Source organism: Arvicanthis niloticus, chromosome 2 (genome assembly GCF_011762505.2).
Source record: "Arvicanthis niloticus isolate mArvNil1 chromosome 2, mArvNil1.pat.X, whole genome shotgun sequence".
NCBI classification, from domain to species: Eukaryota; Metazoa; Chordata; class Mammalia; order Rodentia; family Muridae; genus Arvicanthis; species Arvicanthis niloticus.
Window position 1 is genome coordinate 128086808 of NC_047659.1, and position 26117 is coordinate 128112924.

At 50.1% G+C, this 26117-nt stretch overlaps 1 protein-coding gene across 2 annotated transcripts in view; it reads left to right on the forward strand.

Moving 5' to 3' along the window:
• The window catches only part of Ppp1r16b (protein phosphatase 1 regulatory subunit 16B), a 96033-nt gene that overhangs the window by 51940 nt on the left and 17976 nt on the right, over positions 1 to 26117 (forward strand). For both annotated transcript variants that reach the window (XM_034496472.2, XM_076930156.1), the window contains exons 3-4: positions 19698 to 19768; positions 25335 to 25480. In XM_034496472.2, coding sequence (XP_034352363.1) covers positions 19698 to 19768; positions 25335 to 25480 — 217 coding nt within the window. The remainder of the gene's footprint in view (positions 1 to 19697; positions 19769 to 25334; positions 25481 to 26117) is intronic.

Consider the following 26117-nt stretch of genomic DNA (forward strand, 5'->3'; position numbering starts at 1 on the left):
AAGAAAGAACTATGTCCCACAATGCTTTGCAGGCAGAGAGTCACCTACTGTAACAGCTAGAAGTCTGACTTTGGGCATGGCCAAAGGGCAATAAGACTTCCTTAGCCCAGAAAAGCTGTTAGTCTCCCTCCTAACTCCCTCCCTCCTTTTGGGGTCTTCCTAGTTGGCCTGGGATGGGGAAGGTGAACCAGCAGGAAGTTAGGCTTTGAGCTGTAGACCAGAAGTGGGCGTGTCCTGAGGACACCTCTGACCCAGTTTGAGGGCTACAGAAATTGATTTGCAGAAAGATGGTTTTCACTTAATTAGTGTGGCCTGCTTCCGGCTGGGAATGCACCGTTAAATGGGCTGGGTCACCCCGCAATCATGTGGCCCCATCTCCTGTCTCCAGGGACTATCTGTCTCTTGGGCCCTGTCCTCTTTGTGGGGCCACTATTCAGAGTGCCTTGAGTTTCCACCTGGAGCTGGAAGCCAGCTTTACCCTCTCCCCTACCCAGGAAACCTAGGGTGGGGCAAGGCAAGCATGAAATGACCCTGGACTGTGAAGGACGCACTCTGCCTCTGTGTGCATGGCCCCAGCACAGAGTCTGGCACAGACCAAGCCCACACCCTGTCCATGTGTCACCTTGCATTGTAATGCAGTATCACAGCTGTGGTCATAAGTTACTGACAGTTCCCAGACCAAAAATGACAGAGCAGGTGGTTTCTGGCTCCTGGCACAATCTCCACTTGCCTCTCTTGTGAGGGTATCAAGTCTTGCCTGGTTTTCAGAAGCCTGTAAAGTTTGATTCTTGTTCCTGGTTTTAGAGGGAAGTTGATTGTAGTCTGTGGCCCCCTGTGGGTCAGAGGGGTCCCTCAAATCTGAATGTGCCATCCTTTCAGTAGAGTGTACATGCGTGGGCCCTGGACTTGCCTGCTTGCTGTGTGACTCTCAGCAATGGATTTGATCTCTCTGAGCCTTTTCCCTTTGACTATAGAACTGGGGTCCTGGAAACATGTTTGTGAACCTTCTCCAGAGGGGCGAATGGGATGCCACAGAAGGTGAGCAGCCAAGGTGCCTTGGCCACAGGGGGGTGGGTGTCTGCTGCACATCTACCAGCTTTTTCCCTCCATGAAAGTGGAGGGTAGGATGAGGGGCAACCTGGGCCCATTGTACCACGTTCACCCAGAGATGGAGCATCTACTTTTTTTTTTTTTTTTTGAGACAGAGTTTCACTGTTTATAACTTGATAGATTGGAACTCTCTATGTAGACCAGGCTAGCCTAGAACTCACAAAGATCCACTTGCCTCTGCCTCCTAATTGCTGGGATAAACTGCCTGCGCCACTACTCTTGGCTCTGCACTTCTGTTTTGAGAAATGTCGGTTCAATTCGAAGTGATGTTTCTAAAAGGCACCGTACTTGGCTTCTTTGACTTCTGCAGCTGATGAGGCTGAGGTGGGTGTGGCCCCAGGGGATGGGCTGGTTAAAGATCTACCCCTGGACTGAAGAGCAGCTTCCTGTGGGGTCTAGCCAGGAAACACCAAGGTACATGGTTCAGACCCTGGGCTCTGGAGCGAGACCATTTGGGCTCCAGTCCCAATTCCACCCAGTGACCTCAGAAAGATCATTCTGTGCCTCAGTTTCTCCGTTGCTTGAGTGAGGCCCTGTTCTAGAGTAATTTTTGGCGCAGAGTCAGTTCCCGGATTATGTCATCATCTGTTGTCAGTTGGCATTTCCCTCCAAAACCGGGCCTGTGTCTGCTACACTGTGTGCCTGTCTCTCGCAGGCCATGGTTGCTGTAGGATGCGGGTTGGCTCTGTCTTTGGTGGCTGCGCTGAGGTTGGGTACGCAGGTGTTTGCTTGGGCCCCTGGTTTTCATTTGTGGCGGCTTTCCTGTTAACCTTCTGGGGAACACCGAACCATGTGTACTTACCAAATGTGACACTTCCTTTCCCCACATCCTCTCCAGCACTTGTGATTCATATTCTCTCTCTACCTCGCTCTGTCTCTCTGTCTGTCTCTCTGTCTTTGTCTCTGTGTGTCCCTGTCTCTCTATTCTCTCTATTCTCACTCTCTCTCCCCTCCCTCTCCCTCTCCATCGCTCTCTCTCTTTAAAGGGTCATATGTAGCCCAGGCTGGCCTCAAACCTACCACATGGCTAATGACCTTGAGGTCTTGATTCTCCTGCCTCTCCTTCCTTACTGCTGGGATTATGTGCTTGACTCCTCGTCGTTGCCCTAAAGCGATTAATAGAACTATCCTGTGGGTGTGTGGTCAGTCTCTTTGTTTCTTCTAGAAGCCTGTGCATGGGGTACGATATAATGTGGCCCCCAAGGCTCCTTTTACTTAGCTCGAGGGAGGTACTGGTTTAAGGGTTTCGAAAAACCATCTCATGGCCTGTGGAAGAGATGATCCTTCATGAAGGTGGCAGCTCTTGTCCCCTCCTGTCCCCTCCCCTCCCCCCCACACCCCTGCTTGTAGATGAGTCTGTTTGCCTGCCTTCACAGACACCTGTGAGCCTTGTGTCAGGATGCCTGAGATTCCTTAGTGAACAACAGCCGACAGCCAGGACCCCTGATAGCCCGTGACTAACTAGAAGGTGACTGGGCATGGGGGTGGGCTCAGTGGCCGAGCACCTGCCCAGCATTCAGGAGGCTTTGAGTTTGATTCCCAGTCTGATGATGATGATGATGGTGGTGATGGTGATGATGATGATGATGATGATGATAAGACAAAGGTCTCTTAGGGCAGATCTCTCTGAGGAAGTGACGTGAATCCCTGCAAGAAGAAAGGTCTAGACATAGAGGTACATAGCACAAGCAGGGATCTGGGACAGAGAGAGTCCCTGGTGATTCCGTGCTAGCCTGGGAGGCAGGACTCCAGTGGGCAGGGAGCTGTCAGGGGAGCCCAGGCTGTATGGATGCCAGACCAACTTCCTTATTGCCTTTCCAGCTGGGATGGAGACCCAGGCCAGCATGGGGCAACTTCTTCCAGGGTCTAGCTCCATCGCATCCCTGGTCAGGGGTCAGTGGCCTCAGAGAGCACAGGACACAGCATGACTCCAACGTCCTTCTTGCCTACCCTACGGCAATGCAATGGCCTGTATCCATTGTCTTTGGAGCCTCCTCTTCCCAGGCTTGGCCTGGTGTCCCCTCCTTACTGCAGAGCTTAGCCTCAAGGCATGGAAGTCCAAGTTAGCGTCCTGGCCACCCTCCTGGCTCTGAGAGAACAAGGTGTTCCACCGCAGAGCCCTGGCCCGAGGACATGAGTGCACCTGACCCAGGGCACAGGAAGAAAACTGACCCCGCTCCTGAATTACATAAGGTGTCTTTGGAACTTGGCTCCTTTTGAGCTGATATGGGAAAAGGACGCCCAAACAGCCAAGCAGGTGGAACTGGAGAGGAGGGCAGCACCTTCAGGTCACTTTTGGGTCAGCCTGCATTCTGGGCGGTGGTTGATTCATTCATCAAACACGGCTGGCATCTACTCTGTGTCGAGTAAACGCTCAGCGAAGGTTTGCGGGAAGGAGAGAGGGCAGGAGGAGAGGAAGAGGGAGGGAAGGGAAGAACGGAAAGAATAAAGGAGGGAGCAGAGGAAACAGGAAGGAAGGTGAAGGAAGGAAGAGGGACAGGTGAAGGCTAGAGAGGCCTTACCCAGGCTGCAGGTGTGCCCGAAGTCACGTGACCATCTAGCTCCGCTCTGGCCAATAGAAAAGTAGCATCCTGTTATGGAACTCTAAACCTTGCCTTAGCCACTGAGCTGTAGGGGGGGAAAGGGAGCTGGAGCGGGAACCGGAATACATTAACGCCAGGATGAAGCCAGAGAACAATTGTAAATGACACACGGTACACTGATTTATTTTTGTAGCAAATCTTCAAAGTCCAGTGTGGGCGTAATATACCCCAGCCCATCTCTGTGGGGATCATGTTTAGCATGCACACTGTGGCCCCACAGGAGCTGGGGATGCTGTGGAAGGTGACAGGTGCTGGCTGAGCCACACACTGCCTGCTGAGGGTCAGGATCAAGGGAGATTTACTGTGTAGGGTGTGTGTGAGCACATTCATTTATTCATTCGCTTATCTAATGCTCAGTGGTAGATTGAATGGCTGCACTGAGGTAGGGGCCAGAAAGGGTCTTTCTGGGTGGAGAGGAGGAGGGGTCCCAGAGGGGATTGGTCAATGCAGAGACAGAGCTATTGTTCTCAAACTTGATGGCCTGAGATCACTCAGGGCTCCACCCTGAGTGTAGACCCACCCTGAGCACTCTGGGATCATGGTTTAGGGTGGGATGTAGGGTTTTTTTTATTTCTAACAAATTCCCAGGTCTTCCTCTTCCTCCTCCTCCTCCTCCTGCTGCTGCTGGTGGTCCAAAGACCCTATTTTAAGAACAACCAAGGTTAGAGCCTGACAGAGATGGCTCAGCCATTAAGAGCACTTACTGCCCTTGCAAAAGACCCAGGTTCAATTCCTAGCACCTAAATTGAGGCTAGCACTGTAACTCTAGTTTCAGGGAGTTGTGACTGTTTTTCTTTAGTATTTATTTATTTATTTATTTATTTATTTATTTATTTATTTATTTATTTATGTGTGTGTGTGTGTGTGTGTGTGTCTTTGTGTGTGTTTGTGCTCATGCACACACACAGTCTGGGGACCCAGAGTGTTAGGTTTGGCAGAAAGTGTCTTTACCCACTGAGACGTCTCACTCCCATCCCCCCACGCCCCCACCACACTATGAGAGGTTTTTCAGACAGGAAAGAAATGTGCCAGGCTTGTGACTTCAGAAACTCTTAGGAATTGCTGACAGCTGCTTTCCTGCCTGGCCAGAGTGACTGACCCCTAGCTCAGGAGGGCTCCATCTTCACATGGCTGGGTAGCCTGAGCTAACCTGCTGGAACCAGAAAGACACAGGTGCAAAGTGATGTGTGTGGTGGACAGCTCAGCACTGTGGCTGGAAACAAAGCCGACTCAGCTGGAGGTTTCATACAAGAGTTTCCCCCCAGTTAAGGGAGATTTGGACAGCTGTGGGGAAGAACAAAATCAGAGGCTGAGGTGCTGGAGTTTCCTACTGGATAGTAGATTGGAATCAGTGAATTAAATTCCCTGTGCCTCAGTTTCCCTGCTTAGAAATAGGAGCATATCCTAAGCCTACTTTGCTCCTGCATGAGGTTGTTGAAGGGGACTTAATGAGACCATCTCTACATGTGCTTGACATGGGCCTGGGCTTGCAACAAGCACTTAATATAAATGTGGCCTCTTGTTAGTCACCGATGCCTGTCTCCCCACCTGCCTATGCTATGGGGACATGAAGGCTGAGGGCTCTGCCATCTTTGTCTGTTCCTGGAACATCCAGATTATCTTCCAGGTTCCATAGTTCAGGACCCTGTCCAATTCAGACCCTGTCCAAGACCTGCACTTGACTGTGCTTGTACCCAGTCCCTGTTGTCTCTGAGCCAGGGTGGGCTGAGGACAGTGGGATCCAGCAGCTCTAGAGACCTGCAGGCTGCTCCCCACCCCCCCGGCTGCAGCAACCGCCCCCCCCCCCAGGCTGCTGAGTCTCTTTAGCTGTTCCTGTCTGATAAGAGTGAATTTTTCCACTTCCTGCAGCAGAGATGCCCCGGTTTCCCCTCTGCCCACCAGCTGCCCTGGTTTCTACTCCTGCACAGGCTGAGATGGCTGTCTTAGAGCCACAGGAGGTGTGGCAGGAGGGGAGATGTGTGCGTAGGCCAGGGACCTGGAGAGCTGGCAGCAGATTCCATTAGGAGGGCAACTTCTCGTTTCTGATGCGACAAGAAAGCCCAGTCTTGATCAGAAATGGCTAAACCTAACCCCAGCAAACAACACCCCCCCCCCCCATCCCGCAGCCAGCAAACAGGAAGTAGAGGCTGGATAAAAATATTGTCCTCTGCAGCTGCAGCTGGGCTCTCTGGCTTTCAGAAAACCCTGCTCTTGACAGGAAACACAGCTGCTGCCGAGAGGAGAGATGGGTGAGGGGACCTGGGGTAGAGACATGGGTGACAAAGGCAAGTGAAAGCAGGGACCCTTGAACATAGCAGTCCATAGCGGGCGAAGAAACAAGGCTGGGCACTTCTGCCTGCCTGGCCTCCATCTTAGGTTCATCTGGGACAGACAGGTTCCTCTCCTCCTACTTGGAACCAAGAGACCATTATTGTATGTGAGAGATTAGATCGTGGCTTTGAATTTATTTTGTTACTTGCAAAGCCTGACTCTTGGAATCAACAAAGTGCTTCTAAAGGACCAAATAAAAAATATTTTAGGCTCTCACAACTGAGCCCTGCTGCTGAAGCAGAGAAGCCACAGAAAGAAGGCAGTGAGACACCGAGCACTAGCCCCAGCCAGCTCACGGCAGTGACTCTCACAGACTGTTCATGTATCACACAGGACTCTGTGTTTGTTGGTTTTCAACCACTTCAGAAGTAGCAACCTGGAACTAGGCAGATAGCTCAGTCAGTAAAGCGTTTGCCTTGCAGACAGGGAGACCTGAATTTTATCTCTAAAGTCCCCCCTTTAAAAAGCTGGGCATGGTAGCATGCACTTAATAATCTTGTCATTGGCAAAGACAGACAGGTCCCCAGGACTCTGTGGCCGGAGAGCCTGGCTTAACAGGAGAGTCCCAGGCCAGTAAGAGACCCTGTCTCAATGAAACAAAAGGGATGACTCCTGAGGAGGGACAGTTGAGGTTGTTCTCTGGCTACCACACATGCTCAGACACACACACACACATATACACACACACAGAGGGAAAGGGAGAGGAAAAGAGAGAGGGAGGGAGGGAGAGAAGGAGAGAGAGACAGAGAGACAGAGACACACAGAGAGAGACAGACAGAGAGAGAGATCATTCCTTCTTTTTGGCTCTGTTTTATTTTAGACAGGGTTTCCCTGGGTAGGTTCACTGGTCTTGAAGTTACTATGTAGCCCAGGCTGGCCTCCAGCTCCTAACCCTGTTTCCTGGTCTCTGGAGTGTTCTATTAAACCCTCTGGGGTGGGGTCCTCATTCTTAACTTTCAATTAGTACAAGCATAAGTTTGCAGGCCTGGTTTGAGCTTGCAATTTGCTGACTCCTGCACAATACAAACATTTTCTCTTTCTCTTTCTTTCTTTCTTTCTTTCTTTCTTTCTTTCTTTCTTTCTTTCTTTCTTTCTTTCTTTCCATCGCTGTTGAGTTTGCTGCCCAACACAGAAGTCTCAGCTCTGCCTTGTGCTTTGAGGTCTGGGCATGAAACGCCATTTCTACTCTAGCAATGTGTAGTAGCAGCAATCCTACCCTGTGAAGGGTTCTTGTCATTTAGTGAAAATGAAATTTTCTAACTCTGAAGGCTGATCCCACAGATCTCAAAATGTTCAATAAAGTAAAATAAACCCATTGGCAACCATAGCAAACGTGTCACAGGCGAATCTGTGTCTTCATTTTCTCCAGCGATGAGTGTGTGGATGTGTGAACCACAAGCTGTTTTCTTTTCCAGCTGAGACCTCGCCGTGTGTGTTGTTTTAAATCTCCCATTCTGTTACTTGTCAGCGTATTCCTAGGCCATTCAAAGCCTCTCAGATTCCAGCTCAGAATCTCCCACCAGATGATGCTCCCAACACTGTGGCACGAATGTCCAGTTGTTTAGACATGGATCGCTTCCACGATGCTTGATCATAAACAACGTGGGCAACCAGCGCTGATGTGGGCAGGCTTGTCTACCCATCTCTGCTCGTTTCCTTTCTTTATATATCTTTTGATATTTATGTATTTATTTATTGTGTGTGAGGTGTGTGTAAACATGCTGTGGACCTGTGGTGGTCAGAGCACAACATTTTTTAATCATCTCTCTCCTTCTACCATGTGGGTTCTAGAATCAAATAGGCCATCAGGCTTGGTGGCAAGCCCCCTCAGCCACTGAGTCATCTCACTGGCCCCATATCTGGTTATTCTCTAATCTATCTTTCTTTCTTTCTTCCTTCCTTCCTTCCTTCCTTCCTTCCTTCCTTTCTTCCTTCCTTCCTTTCTTTTTCTTTCTTTCTTTTTCTTTCTTTCATGTATGTGAGTACGCTTTATTTATTTATTTATTTATTTATTTATTTGATGTATGTGAGTGCGCTTTCGCTGTCTTCAGACACACCAGAAGAGGGTATCGGATCCCATTACAGATGGTTGTGAGCTGCCATGCGGATGCTGGGAATTGAACTCAGAACCTTTGAAAGAGCAATCAGTGCTCTTAACCGCTGAGCCACCTCTCCTGCCCAACTTTATTATTTTTTTAGCAGATAGTATTTTTATTTTTAATTCCGTGTATTTGTGTGTGTGTGTGTGTGTGTGTGTGTGTGTGTGTGTGTGTACAGGTTTCTTCAGATCCCCTGGAGATAGAATTACAAGCAGTTGTGAGCAGCTCTATATAGGTGCTGGGAACTAAACTTGAGCTCTCTGGAAGTAGACCATCTCATAGCCCAGTGCCTGACTTTACCACTTAGGTTTTGGGGGTTGCCACTAGTTATACATGGAATCAGCCAGGCTAAACTGACCAATACTTTCTAGCAAAAACAAGCCCGGACACATCATGCCAGTTCTCTGTTGAATGGGCTGATTGCAGCTCTAAGTTATAGGGTAGTTCTACAGAATGACTGGGGAAATAACATCTTAGCGTGGTGTCACTTGTTTGGAAAGTAGTTAACCTGTGTTAGCTGTTGTTATGGTGGCCATGAGGCCATAGCAGGGTCTATATGTATGTATCTCATACCTGGAAGTATTTTTATGTAGTCCTTGCCTGGAGATATGAAATAATTGGACTATTTTAAAAACCCAGAAGAGATGGAAACAGACATGTGTTCAGAGAGATGGGACTGAGGAAGCAAAGGGAGACAAGGAAAGAGGATTGAAAGTGGGGATGTCTGGGGAGAGAGAGGATGGAGAGGAAGTACAGAACCTTGGAGAGCTCCCAAGCAGCCAGCTAGAGGTTCTGCAGACAGGGCATGGAATAGAAAGCCAGTGTCTGCTGAGCAGCTGCTGGGAAGGAGAACGGCTGGGGATGGAGCTAGTGAGGAATTTGGGAGCTGGTGATGTTCGGGTCAGCTTTGTTCCCAAAGGGGATGTGAAAAGCCTTGGGCTTATGTTAGAGAACACACGGTCCCCTTGTCAGACTTGGAAACTAAATGTTGTAGGGACCAAGATACCTAAGGGGAAGTTAATGGCTAGGGGGAGGGGAGGAAGGGTGCACAGGCCATACTTGAAGCTCTGTTCTCCATGCCTGTCGTGCTTATGGATGTGGTTCTCTTGAGTAAGGAGATCTGGTGCAGGCGCTCTCACATGTTAGTAGTCCCTCTTCTGCCCTGCCCTGTGCTTCAGAGAGAACTTACAAGTCCAAGAAGGATGAACTGCAAACCTTACAGTCCGCTCACTGTAAATCTTCATGCGTGCTTTTTAGAAGAGAAGGAAATTAAATTTGTGTATTTGCTTAACTCAACAAGTGTTTCTGAGAGACTTCTGAGAACCCCACAAGCTGGTTCTTCAGACAAGAATGCTAGGTACCATAGTACACACCTGTTATCTGAGTGCGTGAGAGGGGGCATAAGAGTTCAAACCCAGCTTGGGCTACAGAATGAGTTCAAGTCGACAGAATGCTCAAGAGACAAAGTGTGGGACAGAAAGTCAAGGAGGGGCCATCGGGAGACCACTCTACCTTGATATCCATCCCATGTGCAGTCACCAAAGATAGACGCCGATATGAATGTCAGGAAGTGCATGCTGACAGGAGCCTGATGCAGCTGTCTCCTCGAAGGTCTGCCAGAGTCTGACATATCCAGAGACGGATGCTCACAGCAACCCATTGATCTGATCAAGGGTTCCCAATGAAGAAGTTAGAGGACTGAAGGAGCTGAAAGGGTTGGTAGCCCCAAGAGGAGAGCAACAGTGCCAGACAACCAGAGCTCCCCAGGGTTTAAATCACCAGCCTGGGAGCACAAAGAGAGGCACCCATGACTTCAGCTGTATACTTAGGGGAGGATGGTCTTGTTGGGCATGGGTGGGAGAGGAGATCCTTGGTCCCATGAAGGCTGAACACCGAGTGGGGAGGAATTTGAGGGTGGGGAGGGAGGAGTGGGGGAGTAGGTGGGGGTACACCCTTGTGGAGGCAGGAGGGGGATGGAATAGGGGGTTCCTGGGTGGTGGGGGGAATGGGGTAAGGGGATAAAATCTGAAATGTAAACATAACATCCAATAAAAATATGAAAAGAAAAGAATGAGTTCAAGTCTAGTCTGGGATACAGTCAATCAATCAATTGATCAATCAATCAATCAATCAATAGCAGAAAACAGACAAGATTACCTTTTAAAGGGGATTCAGTCACTTTCCCTGCATAGCCCTGACACTAGGTGTAAGTTACACATTGTCCGAGGCATTTGGTAGCCAATATTAATGTCTGCCAACACCTTTTCTCTAGTATAGCCACATATCCTGGACACACAAGTTCTGGAGAGCAGATTGTAGCTATGTGCCTGGGGTGGCCCTGGCTGAATTCTGGTTACATTGAGGGTATCAGAGATGCTAAGAGAGAAACAGGCCTCTTGGCACAGGTCAGGGGATGAACCTTCTCTCTGAGATGGAATAGTCTGGGGCTTTGCCTATGGGTGCTTCCGATCCACAGGGAAGGCGGAGTAGCTCAAGAACAAAGGCTCCAGTCAGTTTTGAAAGGCAGGCAGAGGCTACATGGGCCTTTTACTCACAGGTTCAACTATTGACTGGGAGCCTGAACTGCATTACAGTAGCAAAGAGTGGCTCACCCACCCTGCCTGCCTCCAGGGCTTCCCCGCACCATCCACCTCCAGGGCTGACAGCCTAGCAAAGACAAGGACCCATACATGCAGCTATACTCTAGTGCTGTGTCCTTAGGACTGGACAGAAACTGCACACTGGAAGAGTACCTGGCCAGCCCGGGAGCCAGGGGGAGTGGGAGGTGGGAGTCCTCACAGACACAGCAACATTTAAGATGGGACCTGGAAGCTAAGCGATGACTAACAGGTTAAGAAAGGCAAGGTGAAGGAACAGCACATGACTTGAAGGTGCAGAGATGGTGGGGCCTGGATGGCCCTGAAAGGAGCCCATGGTGGTTGGAGGGATGACATCAGGCAATGCAGGTAGAGGCTAGATCATGGAGGCTCATGTATTGTGTATTGACCAAGTGTATTGTGTGTTGTGTATTGTGTATTGTGTACTGAGATTGTTTTGGCCTTCTGGGTACAGTAACTAGGGGGGCAGATGCTACTGAGATTTCACAGAACTCTCAAGCCTGATGCGTGGCCCACCTGCTGTTGAACGCAGAGTTTCTGAGGCGTGTGCTTCTGTGGTCTTTGGTACAAGGCCTTCTGCAGCTCGCATCACTGCCTGATTCTGGTACTTCCATCTCTAGTGGTCACTTCACTCTGTCTGCTTGACCTTCAACCCTGCCACACCTCAGTGCACCCGCCTGTTCTGGACATTTCCTGGCATGCACACAGGAGCTCTTTTTATCTAGCTCTTTTGGCCAACCATGATGCCTTCAGACTCTTTTTGTGACGGGATGATATTCCATTGCCTGGAACCCCATGTATCCATTCATCAGTTGATGGACACAAAGGCTCTTCTACTTTGGGATTATTAAGAGCCATGCTACCATAAGTGTGAGTGTATACGTTTGTTTTGTTTAGATTTTTGAGATAGGGTTTCAATGTGTACGTCTGGCTGGCCTGGAAATCATGGTCTTCCCGAATACTGGTATATTGCAACTCACCCTGCTCACATCTTTGAGTTTCTGTGTGGATACACAGGCTCAGCCCGCTGTGCCAAATTGCTAGGTCATATGATCACGTGGTCACTTGATAGTTATTCCAAAGCAGCCGCACCCTCTCATATGCTACGAGCAGGGGGTGGGAGTTGTAGTTACCCCATATGATCACTGATCATTGTTCTTTGGTGCCTCCTCCTCTAGAACTGCTAATGTCTGGGGGAGAAGAAGGGCTGGTTCCTGGGCCTGGGGATGTGACTTTGAGAGAGGCCACCATCTTTCTGGGCTCCGTTTCACCATGGCTGACTCATTGCCCAGAACCCCAGGAAACTGTTGGAAGAGGCTCTAATGAATGTGTCACTGAGAAACCACCATTCCACTTGACTGAGCCTCTGCCCCCAGCCCCAGGAAAGCACGATTCCCTGGAAGCAACTATTTCTGGCTATTTCTGCTCCAGGGACAAGAAGTGTGGGTGGGAAGTTGAAGTTGCTCAGTAGAGTGGTTTTGGAACCGTGGTCAAATGAGGACCAGGGTACCTTTGCTTTCTGAATGTGCTGGGCTGAGGGCTGGACCCACTGCAACTCTGTTAGCACATTGAGGAGGGGAAACCAGATCACTGTAGGTAGGATTTTCCAGGCAGGAGATGTAGTGGGTGGCAAGTGACAGCTGGAGGGAGGAAACCAAGGTGCTTGGAAATCAGGGTAGCATGGGGTCTGTCCAGGATGGAGAGGAGGCAGGAAGATGCACCAAGGGTTGGAGCTCTTTGCAAAGCTGCCACTCCTTCTGCCACATGACTTCGGGCTAAATGTCAGCCTCCATACCTGGGGCCCTCATTTGCAAATGGTAATAACAAGGCTGCAGCAGTGACTGCTGTCATCAGCTGTCTTCTTTGCCACGGAATATTCTAGCACACCGAGCTCTGTCGGCAGCAGTTCTGACCTTCCCTTGCACTTTTTGCCATCTCTCTCATGGTTTTCATTTGGCAGTGTTTTGGCAGAGTAGTTTGGTGTGCAGGCTTTGGAGTCAACCGAGCCCTGGGTTCAAATCCCAGGCTTTGGTTGGGATGACAGGATGGCTCAGTGGGTAGAGGTGACTGCTGCACAAACCTAACAACCTGGGTTTGATCCCTGTAGAGGTAGAAGGAGAGAACCAACTCACAGAGTTGTCCTCTGACTTCCATATGCATGTCCTAATGCTTTTATGCCCCTTCTACCAGTGTGCGTTTTCTCTCTCTCTCTCTCTCTCTCTCTCTCTCTCTCTCTCCCCCCACATACACACACATATACAGAGACACACAGACATGCACAGATACGTACACATGTACACAGATACACACATACGTATACAGATACCCACAATAATAATGTTAATGATGATGAAGATGAAGAAAATGATCTTTTCAATATCAAGCCTCTCACACCTCCCAGCTACACTTGGGCAAGTCACCTCACACACCCATACCTCAGTCTCTGTCTCTCTTCTGTAAAGGTACAATAGTAGCCCTGGGTCTCACATCCTCCCGACTTGATTGTGAGGACCAGTTGATGCGATCGATGCCTGGAAAACACCAAAGGAGTGAGTAAGGGCCAGGATCAGAGAGAGGAAAGAGTATTGTGTCAGGGAACAGAAATGATGGCTACCTGGTGCTAGCTCAGAGTGGAGGCCAAGTGGGGTGGGACTGATGACTCCTGAGGCCAGTGAGTCTCCAGGTCTCCTCATGTGGGGAGGATACTTGCTCCCTGCTCTCTGTTAACCCCTAACTGACGCTTTTTGGTCATGGAGTCACCCTCCCTGAGGAACCTCATGTCTGTAAGACAGCATGAGAGATGATGCCCAAGGCCGGGGGTTGGGGTTGAGTAGCTGTGTGGGGTGTGAAGTAGAGGCTCCTGTAGTATGGAAGGGGCAGGGTGCCACAGAGAGGTGGCATTCGGTTGTAGTCTGAAGGATGAAGAAGAATTTGCTTGCCCAGAGTGGAAAGAAAGAAGGTTTCAGATGCAGGTGATAGCGCGTAGAGGCTGGGAGCTGGGAGTCCAGCTTTGGTTAGTTTGAAAAAGATAGAAGCCAGTGCAGCAGGGGAAGGCCACAACAAGAAGGGATCAGGTAGGACTTGGAGGGTGAAGCGAGGACTGGTTCACGCAGCGGAAGAGATGAGACAGAGAAGAGCATGCCTGTCAAGGCGTCTGGCTAGGTAGCAGCAGGTGGGCCTTGGAGAGATGCATCTTGCTCAAGGTCTGCCTGCAGTGGGCCAACCCTGCAACCTCTGTGCCTCAGTCCTCAGGTGCAGGGGCAGGACCCGCTCCTGAGGTTGCATGTCACTCACCAGCGCTTGGTCAGGTAGTGAGTTCTGCGGAACAAGACAGGTAAAATGTCAAAGGAAAACACAATCTTGTCAGTGGTGATTTTCCCCTGTGAAGACAGCTGCTACCAGCTTTCTCCAGAGAAGGCCCTCGTGCAGCCCAGTATTGCAGCTGGAAAAGCAAAGAGCAGATGGCCTTGCTGGCCCAGATTCCAGCCAGATTGCCTGGGAGGTGTGGGTGTAGTGTATGTGGGTGGGTGGGGGCTGGGGGGAGCCAGAAGCGAGATATGTGGGGGAGGGGAGCAGGAAACACCTCATGCCATCTCTGTGGTGTTCTTTCTGCCCATCAGAGAAGAGGGGTGCCCTCCAGGGCCTCTCTGTGGTCTTTAACCAGTACCTGTCAGAGCCCCCCTTGAGAGAAGCCACTTTTATCTGTGTGGGTGACTTTCAGTGCCCATGGCAACAGCCTCAGCACCCAGTGCCCAGCCCAGGTAGGACCCAGGTGCAGCTTGCCAGTTTGTTTCAGTGTTTATTCTCCTGGTAACTGGTAATAGAGGCACTTAAACTTCTCTTCCTAAATCCTCACAGCCTCCTAAAAACAAAGTCCTCCTTCGATCCCCATTTTATAGCTAAGTGCCTGAAGGCCCAAGGCCACAGCTAACCCCATACTTGAGAACAGATGCTTCACTCTGGTAAACTGATTGCAAAGTCTGGAAGCCCGGGTCTGGTGGGCAGGGAGCAGCCTCAAATGCAACAACCAGGAGAGAGGCTGGGACTGCCAGATAGAGAAGAGAGCATGTTCCTTTTTGTCTTTGTGCTTCCTGAGCCCCTGTTGAGCCTTAGACCCACAAATTTCCTCCCCAGGTTGTTAAGGATGCTCATATAATAAGATCTCAGCCCGGAGAGGTAAATGCAGGATCTTAGTTTAGTTGAGCAGGCTGTATGCAACTTCTAAGTACTCTGTTCACATAGACTATGATGAAAATAATCTGGCCTCTGAGTTGGTTGAGAGGGTAGCCCTATGTGGAGCTGCAAGCTGCAGAGCCTTGAAAACGAAGCATCTGCAGACCTTGCTACACAGGCTGTGATGCAGGCAGTGGGTTCTGCAGTCTAAGGGGACACTTAGCTCTGCCGCTCTGAGATGAACAGTGTAGGTGACCCATCACCAGGCTGTGGGTTTTCTGTCCTGCTTGTGGGGCCTGGAGCTCTTCTGTCTGTGTGGAGGCCTGAGGTCATCTGATGCTCAGTCTGCCTTAGAGCATCCCCTGGCTCCCCTTGTCAGCCATCAGCTTGGTTCATGGACCTGAGTAGTAAAGCCTTGGCTTCTAGGTCCCAGTACCTCAAAAAAACCAAAGACATTGAACAGACAAGCACAGAGTTCCTCTTCTTGCTGAGCCCAGAGAAAAGGAAGCTGGCTGTGTGCTGGGTGGTGGGGCTTGGCTCCAGGGAGCTGGGCTCAGAGCCAGGCTCTGGCATCCTAGTGAGAGCCTCGGCTCATGGGTATTCAGGGTGTCTTAAAGCTGGAGATGATCTGTCCCACTTCTTGGGATGAAAATAACTGCCCGATTTCAGGGTAATTACACGGCTTGGGCTCCCACACAGTGCAGAGAGCCCCCCAATAATTACTGTGTGGATGCTGCTGTTGGCAGCTGATGCTTATTTTCTGCCACAGAGTTTTCTGGACCGGAAGCCTGGGCCATCATCTGCTCTAGACAATGCAAATCTGCTCAGGTGAGCAGAACCTTCTAGATACACTTTCTGGACAGGATCATGATGGCTACTTCTCCTCACCCCAGAACCATCTGTCAGGCTTAGGACACAACTGCCAACCCAGATATCAGCTGGACCTGGGGTAGTCTGTGGCTATATTAGTAATTATTGATCCCTGTGACAAGAACATCTGACAAAAGCAACTTAGTGAAGGAAGTTGGCTTACAGTTCCAGGGTTCAGTCCACCATGTAAGGAAATAGTGATGGCAGGAGAGAACAGTGGCTGGTTGTATCCAGTCAGGGAGCCGAGAATGATGAATGTTGGTTCTCCGCTCTTTTTTCTGTTTTATTCAGTCTAGGACCCCAGCCTATGCGATAGTGCCATCAACATTCAGTGGATCTTCCCAACTCAGGTAAACCTCTCTGGAAGAGCCCTCATGTCCTGAGGTGTGTTTCCAAACCCAGCCAACAATGGAGATTTATCATCTCAGTAGCTTTCCCATCATCTCCTCAAGTTGCCCTGGGCTAGACCCACCTACTAAGTTACCAAGCTCTGTAGGAGGCACCTGCATGTGGGCAGAGCTTCTGTTGCAGCCAATGTCTGAAGTAGAAGCTTAAGGGTTCTTTGGAGTCAGTTGTGTTGGATGGTGTTTTGCTGGGGCAAATATGTGGAGTGTTTTCCTGAAGTGGACGCAGATGAAGGAAGCAGACTCGTGAAGGAACGTTTCTCTGAAGCAGACACAGGAGAGAGGATGTTCTCCTAAAGCAAACACATGAAAGCACATGTGATGAAGGATTCTTTGCTAACAACACTCATGTTTCAGTCCACCTTAGTTAAGCTCCATTTGTCGGTAACTTAGGTGGGTCTAGCCCAGGGCTACTTGAGATGATGGGAAAGGCACTGAGATAATTAATCTCCATTGTTGGCTGGATTTGGAATCATGGTGGAAACACACCTCTGGACATGTCTCTGAGGGCTTTTCCAGAGATGTTTATCTGAGTTGAGAAAATCCACTGAATGTGGATGGCACTATCTCACAGGCTGGGGTCCTGGGTTCAGCATGCAGAAAGATACAAAAACTGTAATTACCCAGTTATGTGGGTGGGGCTGTGAGATGGCTGTCTATGAGATGCTGAGATCCGTGAGTGTGTAGGAGAGGCCAGGGAGTCTGAATGAGCCCTAAAGGATGTGGAATGGGGCACATGTGTGTGCACATGTATGTGTGTAGTGTGCCATTATACACATGCTTAGAGGCCTATTAGGGAGAGTGCCTGGATGGTGGCGCATAGACGGATGGATGGATGTCTGGCTTGCTGGATATTTGTATGGATGGATAGATAATTGATAATTGAGTCTTCCATGCAATGAGAATCTTCTCTGCAGAAGCTCAGAGGTCAGAGGAAGTGTGGCTTTTGTAGTCGACACAAATGACTGTTGCAGAAAACTGTTAGGAGCTTAAGAAAAGAAGGTGGAGAGGCAGACAGACAGGATTAGCTCACAAGCCCTTCACTGCACAGCTTCAAGACTCCAAACCACAATGTGAATGGCGCCCCGTGGAATCCGGCAAGACAGTGACCCGCAAGCCGGGATTGTATCATGCAAGACCTCGTATCGAAGGCAGGGGTGGAGGATGTTATTCTCCGAGAAGGGCTTGAGCATTTTGTGATGAGGCTGGTTTCCATCTGTAATGCCTGAAGGCTGCACTGTCCCCCTAGACGTCCTCACGAAGCTAGGCACACTTAACTTCTATTCTCTCGACTTTGTACCAGATGTGGCTGCTGAGCAGAGTGGTGGACACTGGGCTTTACATGCATATTAATTCCAATTTAAATAGCCACGGCAGCCAGATGTGTCTCCCTAGGGGACAAGCAGCTGAAGCATCTGGCTGGGACTGTGTAAAGTCTTGTCACATATATGCCTTGGTAGCAGTGTGTCTTGGGCAAGTCTACCCGAGACATTTTCTTGCCAAGTTGAGGCCTCAGTTTCCCCTTCACAAAAGTTTCTGTCCATGCTGAGGCCAGGGTGCAGTGGACTGTGGTCTAGGAGCAGGGTCTGTGAGGATGGAACCGAGCAACTCTCTCAACCCCTGCTCCTGAGACTTGAAGGCTATCCCAGTGTCCATCCTTGTCTTTTCCCTGCCACCTTTGAGGCCGTTGATTGACAGTTGTCCTGCAGAGTAACACAACTCCCTCCTAACCTGCTCCCTCCACTAGAGACACTTTACTGAGGAGACTTCCTCAGCCCTGCCTGCCTGTATGAGCTACTGGCAGGACACACTGGCTACCTTGGGTGTTTGGTATGTGACCTTGGCCCATGTGAGTGGGGTGTGAGAAGACTCAACAGGGCGTGGCCAACCTGCTTCTCCCACTTGTAGGCTCCCATGCCCCTCTTCATCAGCACCATGACAGTGGCCCTTCCCACAGAGCAGCTTGTATATCTGGCTTGTTTACCTGTCCTCAGGCAGTTGCCCCTCATCCAGGCCTCTGGCCCAGAATCCCACTTGCCTACTCAGTGTTCAGCCTAGGAAAGCTGAAGCCAGGGCAGCCCTCCTAGCACTGCTTAGACAGCAGATGGTCTAAGGAGAGAGAGAGAGCTGTGGGCTCCAGTGGGCCCTGCTGCCGGACCTGTGGGTAGCTCCCTCCATAGGGAGAGACAGCTGAAGGCTGGACTAAGGGAATCCCTCTGTGCTGAGCAGGATGGGCCCATGCAGGCTGACAGACAGGTCAGCTTCTTCAGGTTAGCAGCAGCATCAGCTGCTGCTGCTTCTTCTCCTTCTTCCCTCTCCTTCTTCCTTCTCCTTCTTCCTTCTTCCCCTTCCTCTTCCCCTTCCCCTTCCCCTTCTTCTTCCTCCTCTTCCTCCTCCTCCTCCTTCTTCTTTTTTTTTTTTTTTAAAAACCTTTGCACATGGCTTCTAGCCAACATTGAGACTCTGGATGGGACAGGGTGAGGAGAAAGGACACTGAGGAGATGGGAGAGGGGCTCTCTAATGCTATTTGTACACTCTGGTTTTTCTCACTTCCCGTAACACACATACATGGACACACACACACACACACACACACACACACAAATATACATATCACACACACAAATATACATATATACATGTGATAGGTGTGTGGGCACCTAAAGTCTAGGACCTCTACCCCTACTTCCCAAAGGCTTAGTAGATCCAAAGAAGGCAATTGACACCTATTGGTAAGCCACTGTGTGTACGAGACACAGCTATGCTAATAAAACAGGCATAGCCAAAGACACCTACAGAATCATGGACTGATCACTGGTGCTGAGCCCCAGACATGGCTCAACTTGACATCATATGACCCAATATAAAGTAGAGTTAACACCATTCCCACTTTACAGATGAGAAAACTGAGGTGGTGAGAGGGAAGTATGTTGATCACGATTGTCCTGTCAGTAAGACTCCAGAGTATAGGTTTTAGGGACAAAAAATTACTTCATATTTGACAACTCTTGCCAAGTTCTCAGCTTAGCCAGGAGTAGAGGCATCTCTGGTGAGTCAGCCCTTCTGAAGGGAAGCTGAAGTAGGATGATTGTACGTTTGAGATCTTCTTGGGCTACATAGCAAGTTCCAGGCTAGCCTGGGCTACTTAGCAAGATTTTTCTCTCAAAATAAAAAAGGTCAGAGCTATAGCTCAGCAGTAGAGCACTTGCCTAGTGTCCACCCCCAGCACTGCCAAAAACAAACCCTCACAGTGCTCACATCAGTGTCTAGTACCAAGGAAGACGGGACAGTTGTCAGCACTTGTATGTGTGGCCAGTGGTTCTGTGCCTCAGTTTCCTCATCTGTGAAATGGGGATGATATTAACATCTCATTACCCTTCTGTTGGGAATAAATAAGAGCATTTATGATGGGGTCTGGAGGAGGGTGAGTCTTGCTGGGTTCCCACAAGTGAGTGACAGGAGCCTCACTCCTGTCCTTTCATCTTGCAGTACGCTACTTCCTGAAGAACAAGGTCAGCCCTGATTTGTGCAATGAGGATGGACTCACAGCCTTGCACCAGGTAAGCAGGCCCCTGGCCTCTCTGCTCCCTGACAACTCGTTCCCCAAATCCTCAGGGAAGAGGGGCCGTGAGACAGGAACACAGAGAGCCCAACTAGAAGGCTTTTGTCCTTTGGCGATGCCTGTGTCTGTCACAGACCGGCCCTCAGAGCTCCTGGGTGCACATACTCACACATGCAGTGACAGGCTCTGGGGACAGGGGCTCTTTGTTCACTGTGTCCTCCCAGGGTGTACAAGTTGAGAATTGACAGAGAGCGTTCACAGCCACTGGGACATCCCACTCGCCCTGAGGACAAGGCCGATTGACTGTTTCGTTGTCTAGGGTCACATGGCCAAGACCTATGGCCAAGAAGTGGGTGCTATCAAACACATGATCTTTCCAAGGAAGTGTGGTACATCCCTCCCTGCCTGAGGACAGCCTTGGCTGTCACTGCCCACGTGGAAGCTTTGTCTTCCACTACTCTAGCCCCCAAGGGTCAGTCCTGTCGGAATTCTTTCTCCAAAAGCTGAAAGTTTCCAGTTCAAAGCTCTATTGTGTCTCCTTCCTAATGCTGAGGGTAAAGAATGAATCTTGGCTGTTCTGCACTGGAGGCCTGACCTGTCCAGTCTCTGTTCCTAGGCCTGGTCTCCGCCTTTCATGTCCTCCACAGTGGACTCCTCCCCTTCATTTGTCTTACCTTGCCCATGCACTCACTCAGTAGCTCCTGTCCCCAGCAAGAGCTTGAGAGCTGGGCTGTGACAGAGGCACTCTCTTCTTCCAAGGGACCCGTCCTCTCCTGTCGTTTAGCACTAGTGTGACACTCTGAGATGACCTCATCGCAGAAGCTGAGCCTCACTATAGCACAGCCTGCATCTTCTGCCCATTGCTGCCTTCCAGCATCTTTCCTCATGCTTGCAGATGGTGGACACTCAGCAGGTGCACCCTGAATCAGTGAAAGACCACACCTGATGCTTCCCTGTGCCTATCACCTGAGTCTCTGAGCAGACGGACTTGAGGGTAGCCTGGTGGGGAGAAACCAGGCAGCTGGAACCCCATGGACAGAGACAAGCCACACATATCTACCCATAAGATGCTGGGACAAGGCCCCGCCCACAGCGTTCAGCTCTGAGCCCGAGGGCTGTCTGCATGTGCTCTTGACCCTTACTGTCCTCCAGGGCCTCAGGCGCCCACACTTTAGGCAACTGCCCCAGTAACCTCACTGGGTCTTACCCAAGGAAACCCCCATCCCCAAATTCCAGCTTCATTCACTCCGGAGTGCTGATCTCGCTCCAGAGGCGAGATCCTCGGTCTATCCTGGATTTGAGACCTAAAAGGCAACCACTGAGGCTGGGTAGTATTCACTAGCCAGAGGCCTAATGATAGGATAGCCATAAGGATAGAGTTAGATTTGAGGCCTGGAACTGTCACTCACTTGTATGTGACCTTGGACAAGTTCCTTAAGCTCTCTGTGCCTCAGTTTCCTCACCTGTAAAGGAGAAATAGTCTCCACCTCCTTGGGTTGTACGAGGATGGACCGAGCAGCTGTAAAACCTTGATCAACACTTACCAGAGACTGTGGCATAATCAGGCTGGAGAGAAGGTTCCGTGGCTAAGAGAACATCCTGTTCCTGCAGAGAACCAGAGTTCAGTTCCTAGCTCCTGTGTCAGGCTCACAGCCACCTGTAACGCCAGCTCCAGGGGATCTGACCCCCTCTGCTGGCCTTCACAAGCACCTGCGCATGCATACACGTATATGCCTACATACACACAAGCCAACATAGGCACATAATTAAAGATTTTTAAATAATCTCCTTTGAAAAGATCTGAATTATGGGGCTGCAGAGATGGCTCAGTGTTTAAGAGCACTGGTTGCTCTTCCAGAGGTCCTGAGTTCAATTCCCAGCAACCACATGAAGCTTATAACCATCTATAATGAGATCTGGTGCCCTCTTCTGATTGCAGGCATACATGTAGATAGAACAGTGTATACATAGTAAATACATAAATCTTTAAAAAAAATATTTGTTATGATTACAGTTTATCATGTGCCTACTCCACAAAGCACTTCAGCGTTATATCCCACTTTGATCTTCATAGCCATCCTCAGAAACACTGTTATCCCGGTTTACATCTCAAGAAACTGAGGGGGGGCAGCTCTATTCTGTAGACCTTTTCACAAAGATGGGGATGAATGTTCCATGCGTCTGTATGGACCAGCATAGTAGCCACAGAGGTCTGTGGTTAATGTGACAAGAACTGGATTCTAACTCTTATTTAATTTTAGTGAATTTAAACACAGATGGGCCATTTTGGATGTGAAATCTCTGGGTTCTAGGTCAAATGGTGAATCATGGCAGAGCCAGGGCTAACAGCAGTAGCCTCGCCTATCTGGATACTATGGTTAGAAGAGCCCTGGGGCTCTCTCTAGGTGCTATCTTTGCCTTCATGAACTTTTGGGGGCCCTCCCTTGAATTTGAGATCTCTTTTACTCCTCACTATCCTACCTCCTTTTCTTCCTTGCTGATCACATGGCTTCCTCAGGCCTAGCTTTTCTTGGAGGCTACTGAGCCTCTGGGAACACACAAGGACAGGGAACTGTCCAGAGTCTGTGCTTATTTTATGTAGACTCCCCTGAATCTACCCCTGCCACACTTGCCTTGGGCTCCACTTTGGGATGGTCCTTAGGAGGCATCTGCCCAGGCTGGCCCAAGAACTCTCTCATTCTCGGGTCATTCAACAGTCCCTTTTGCTCACCTGCTCTTGTGTCAAGTTAGGGACAGATTGTAAGCGGCCCTGCTTACAGACTGTGTGGTGTGATGTGACCACAGGCCTAGAAATAACAGCTGGGGTGACGCCGTGTGGTCAGCGTTCACACGGTGGAAGCAGAGGTATCTGTGCAGCTTGAAGCTTGAAGCTGGTGGCTTGCCTCAAAGGAGAAGTGAGACAGGCTTCCAAGAGGAAGAACACCTGAGCTGGGACTTGAAGTAAGAGCTTAGGAGTCTGACTGTTGTATGCATGAGTAAGAGTTTGCCAGAAAGAAAAGGAACAGCATTTAGAGCAGAGAGGACACAGAGGCTTGAGAAAGCTACTCAGCCTTTGAATGTAAGGGAGTAATTAGAGGAAGCAGGGCTGGCCAGGTAGAGAACAGGACCTTTGGAGTCAGGCTGTTTGGACTTTATAGATTGGTTTTGTTATCATGCGGGTACCCTGTGTCTGTCTGCCTGCCTGCCTGCCTGCCTGCCTGTTTGCCTGTCTGTCTGCCTGTCTGCCTGTTTGTCTGCCTGTCTGTCTGTCTGTCTGTCTGTCTGTCTGTCTGTCTGTCTTCCTTTCTTTCTTTTTGCCTTTTCTCCCTTTCCTCCCTTTCCTTCATTTCTTCTTCCTTCCTTCCTTCGTTCCTTCGTTCCTTCCTTCCTTCCTTCCTTTCTTTTTCTTATTTTATTAAATTTTGCAGGATCTTGCTATGCAGTGTAGGCTAGCCTTGAACGATGATCCTACTACTGCCTTACCTCCCTACTACTGAGAGTGTTGGCTGTAATCTTGAACGAATCTATTTCTTCCCGTGTGTGTGACTTTGTGGGGAGGAGAGGACCACCCCCCACCCCCCAGGCTTGTTTTGAGTGTTAGATGCTGCACTGAATGGCCAAAGCACTGCCCAGTGCCTGGCTCTCATAGGTCTTCCAAAAGTATCAGCATTTACTGTTGATAATGAAGTGTCGTGCTGTGACCTCCACGCTGCATACTGATTGCCTCACACAACAGGGAAGGCTGGGATACCTGCAGAGCCTCTGAAGGCTGGCCAGGCAGTTCTGGTCTGAGCCTCTTGGACAAGGGGAACCTTCTGAGATGTGCCGAGGTCTCGCTGCAGGACTAGAAACAGTACAGCAGAGGCAGAGGGCATCTGGAGGTAGAGATGATGGGTGCTGAGCCGCAGGGATGGAGACAGACACACAGGAGCAAATGCTCACTGTCTACTGGATGTGGGAAGTGAAGAGGCAGAAATCAGTGGTTCCACCATGACTGCAGGGCCTGCTCTCCCTTCCCCCACACACTTGCCATTCGTCCTCATAGACACCCCTGCACCAGTCCTGGGATCATTCCCACAAGACTCCATAGCTTTGAGTATGCAATCCCTGGTCCTGTCTCCTTACTTCAAAGGACTGTTTACTTCCTTTCTACCAATGCCTGGCTCCAGTGCCTGTGTCTCCCTCTACCGGTTATATTGTGCTACTGCACGGTTCTCTTGCCCTATGAGACAATAGAATGGGCTGATCTTTCCCTGTCTGTCCAGAAAACTATCTTCAGACCTAACCATGCTAGACCAGCTGGCAGAAAGAACTGACTCTGTGCACCATCTGTGCATATGGCTGCTCCATTCCTGTGTGTTTTTCTGGTGCAAAGTCCTGGCTGGCTGGGGATATGCTTGGGGTTGTGGTAGTGTTCTGCCCCTCACCCACCTGGGGTCAAGGGCTTACACAGGTGCCCCTGATCTTTCTGTCTGTTGGCCTTCATACTCTCCTTCCTTCCTTCCTTCCTTCCTTCCTTCCTTCCTTCCTTCCTTCCTTCCTTCCTTCCTTCCTGTCTATCTTGTTACTTATGTTGGCCAGGCCAAGACTATCCCTTAACTAGGTGACTTCTTCAACATAGCCTCTCTCTGTCCCTCTCAAAGTGTGTGTGTGCCCTTGCACAAGCTTATGCATGTATTTGGATGCAACACACACACACACACACACACACACACACACACACACTATCCTTCATGTTTCCCGTTGCCCTGAAAACCAAACCTGGCTTACCTGGGCAGCAGAGGTGAGCTCACGTCCTCTGATACACCTGCAGAGTGGCCACTGACCCATCCTCTGTCCCCACCTCTGCTCTCCCTGGATGAGGCAGTGTCCCGTGGGGAGCCTTTCACTCCCTGTCCCTGGATCCTGTGTTCTCTTAGGGGAGCTGCAGGGTTGGACCCTCCCACTTGACTGGGGCTCATCCACTTATGCCCACAGATCCATCCAGGTATGAGCACAAGCAGGCTGTCTCTGTGACATGCCTGTGCCAGAGCCCCTGGAACCTGTGGGAGGAGTCTTAGTCATTTGGGGACCTCTGTGAGATTTGCATTCCCAGATCTGAAATTCTTAAAAGTTCAAACAGGGATGCAGGGCTATACCTTGGAGGTCGCCACACCAAAGAAGGGTGTGGGCAGAGCCCCCAAACGCACCTGAGCAGTCCTGCTTGAAGCTAACAGATGAGTTAAGAGTCCCCTGAAGATGTTGCCTAGAGACAGCTGTCTGAGAGTTTTAGAAGCTCATTCAAATTGTATGCAGCCCCACTAACACTCATAAAAACACTTTATAGCTGACCGGGCCGTTTGCTGAGGCTATTTTTAACTTTCTCATTATTAACTTCTCTAAGAGGTAAGGCGCCTCACCCAAAGTCACAGGCAGAACTTCCAACACAGAAGCAGCACAGCTGGATTCAAACTCAGGCCCCGTCTCCGCCGTCCTTCTTGGGATCCCTTGTGGGGAGTGTGTGATGTGTCCCCACCAGGGCACGGGCCCTGCCTGACCTCACTCTGCCTCTGTGTCCCTCCTAGTGCTGCATTGACAACTTTGAAGAGATTGTCAAGCTGCTGCTTTCCCACGGTGCGAACGTGAACGCCAAGGACAACGAGCTGTGGACGCCCTTGCACGCGGCAGCCACGTGCGGCCACATCAACCTGGTGAAGATCCTCGTTCAGTAGTACGTGCCCACCCCTCCCTGGGGCAGCCTGTGTGCCCCGTCCACAATGGCATCTCCCATGCACATTAGTCCTCCTCCTTGCCTTCCTTCCTGCTCTCCCATCCCCCTCCATCTCCTCCCTGACCATCACTTTTCTTCGCTCTATTCCCCAAATTTCCCTTCTCTATCTCCGTGTCTTTACTGCTTTCTCTTTCTCCCCAGCACTCCTGACTGCTCCATCTTTTCTATGCTGTCTCTTTCTTTTACAACTTTTACTCCTTTTTTACAGCTTTTGTGCCGCAATGCCAATGGCGTAGTACACTTTGCACTTCTGGCCATGTTAAGGGGTACAGCCCATGCTGTCCCCCTTGTTGAGAATTGTCACCACTATCTATCTCTGAAACTTGCTTCACCTTGCACAGTCCACAACTATTGACCAGGATGACTCCTCCCACCCCCATCTATGCCCTTCCTGTCCTCACCTCCCCTTCCCCAGACTACTGTTTTCTCCACCCCCACCCCCTCTCATCTCTCCTCTCTCTTTCTGTCTCTGCACCAGCAGCTCACTTAAGTGCAAGCAATGTTTATCTTTTCATGACTGGATTATTTCACTTAGCACAATGTCCTCAAGGTTCGTCCATGTTGAAGAGGGCTCAGA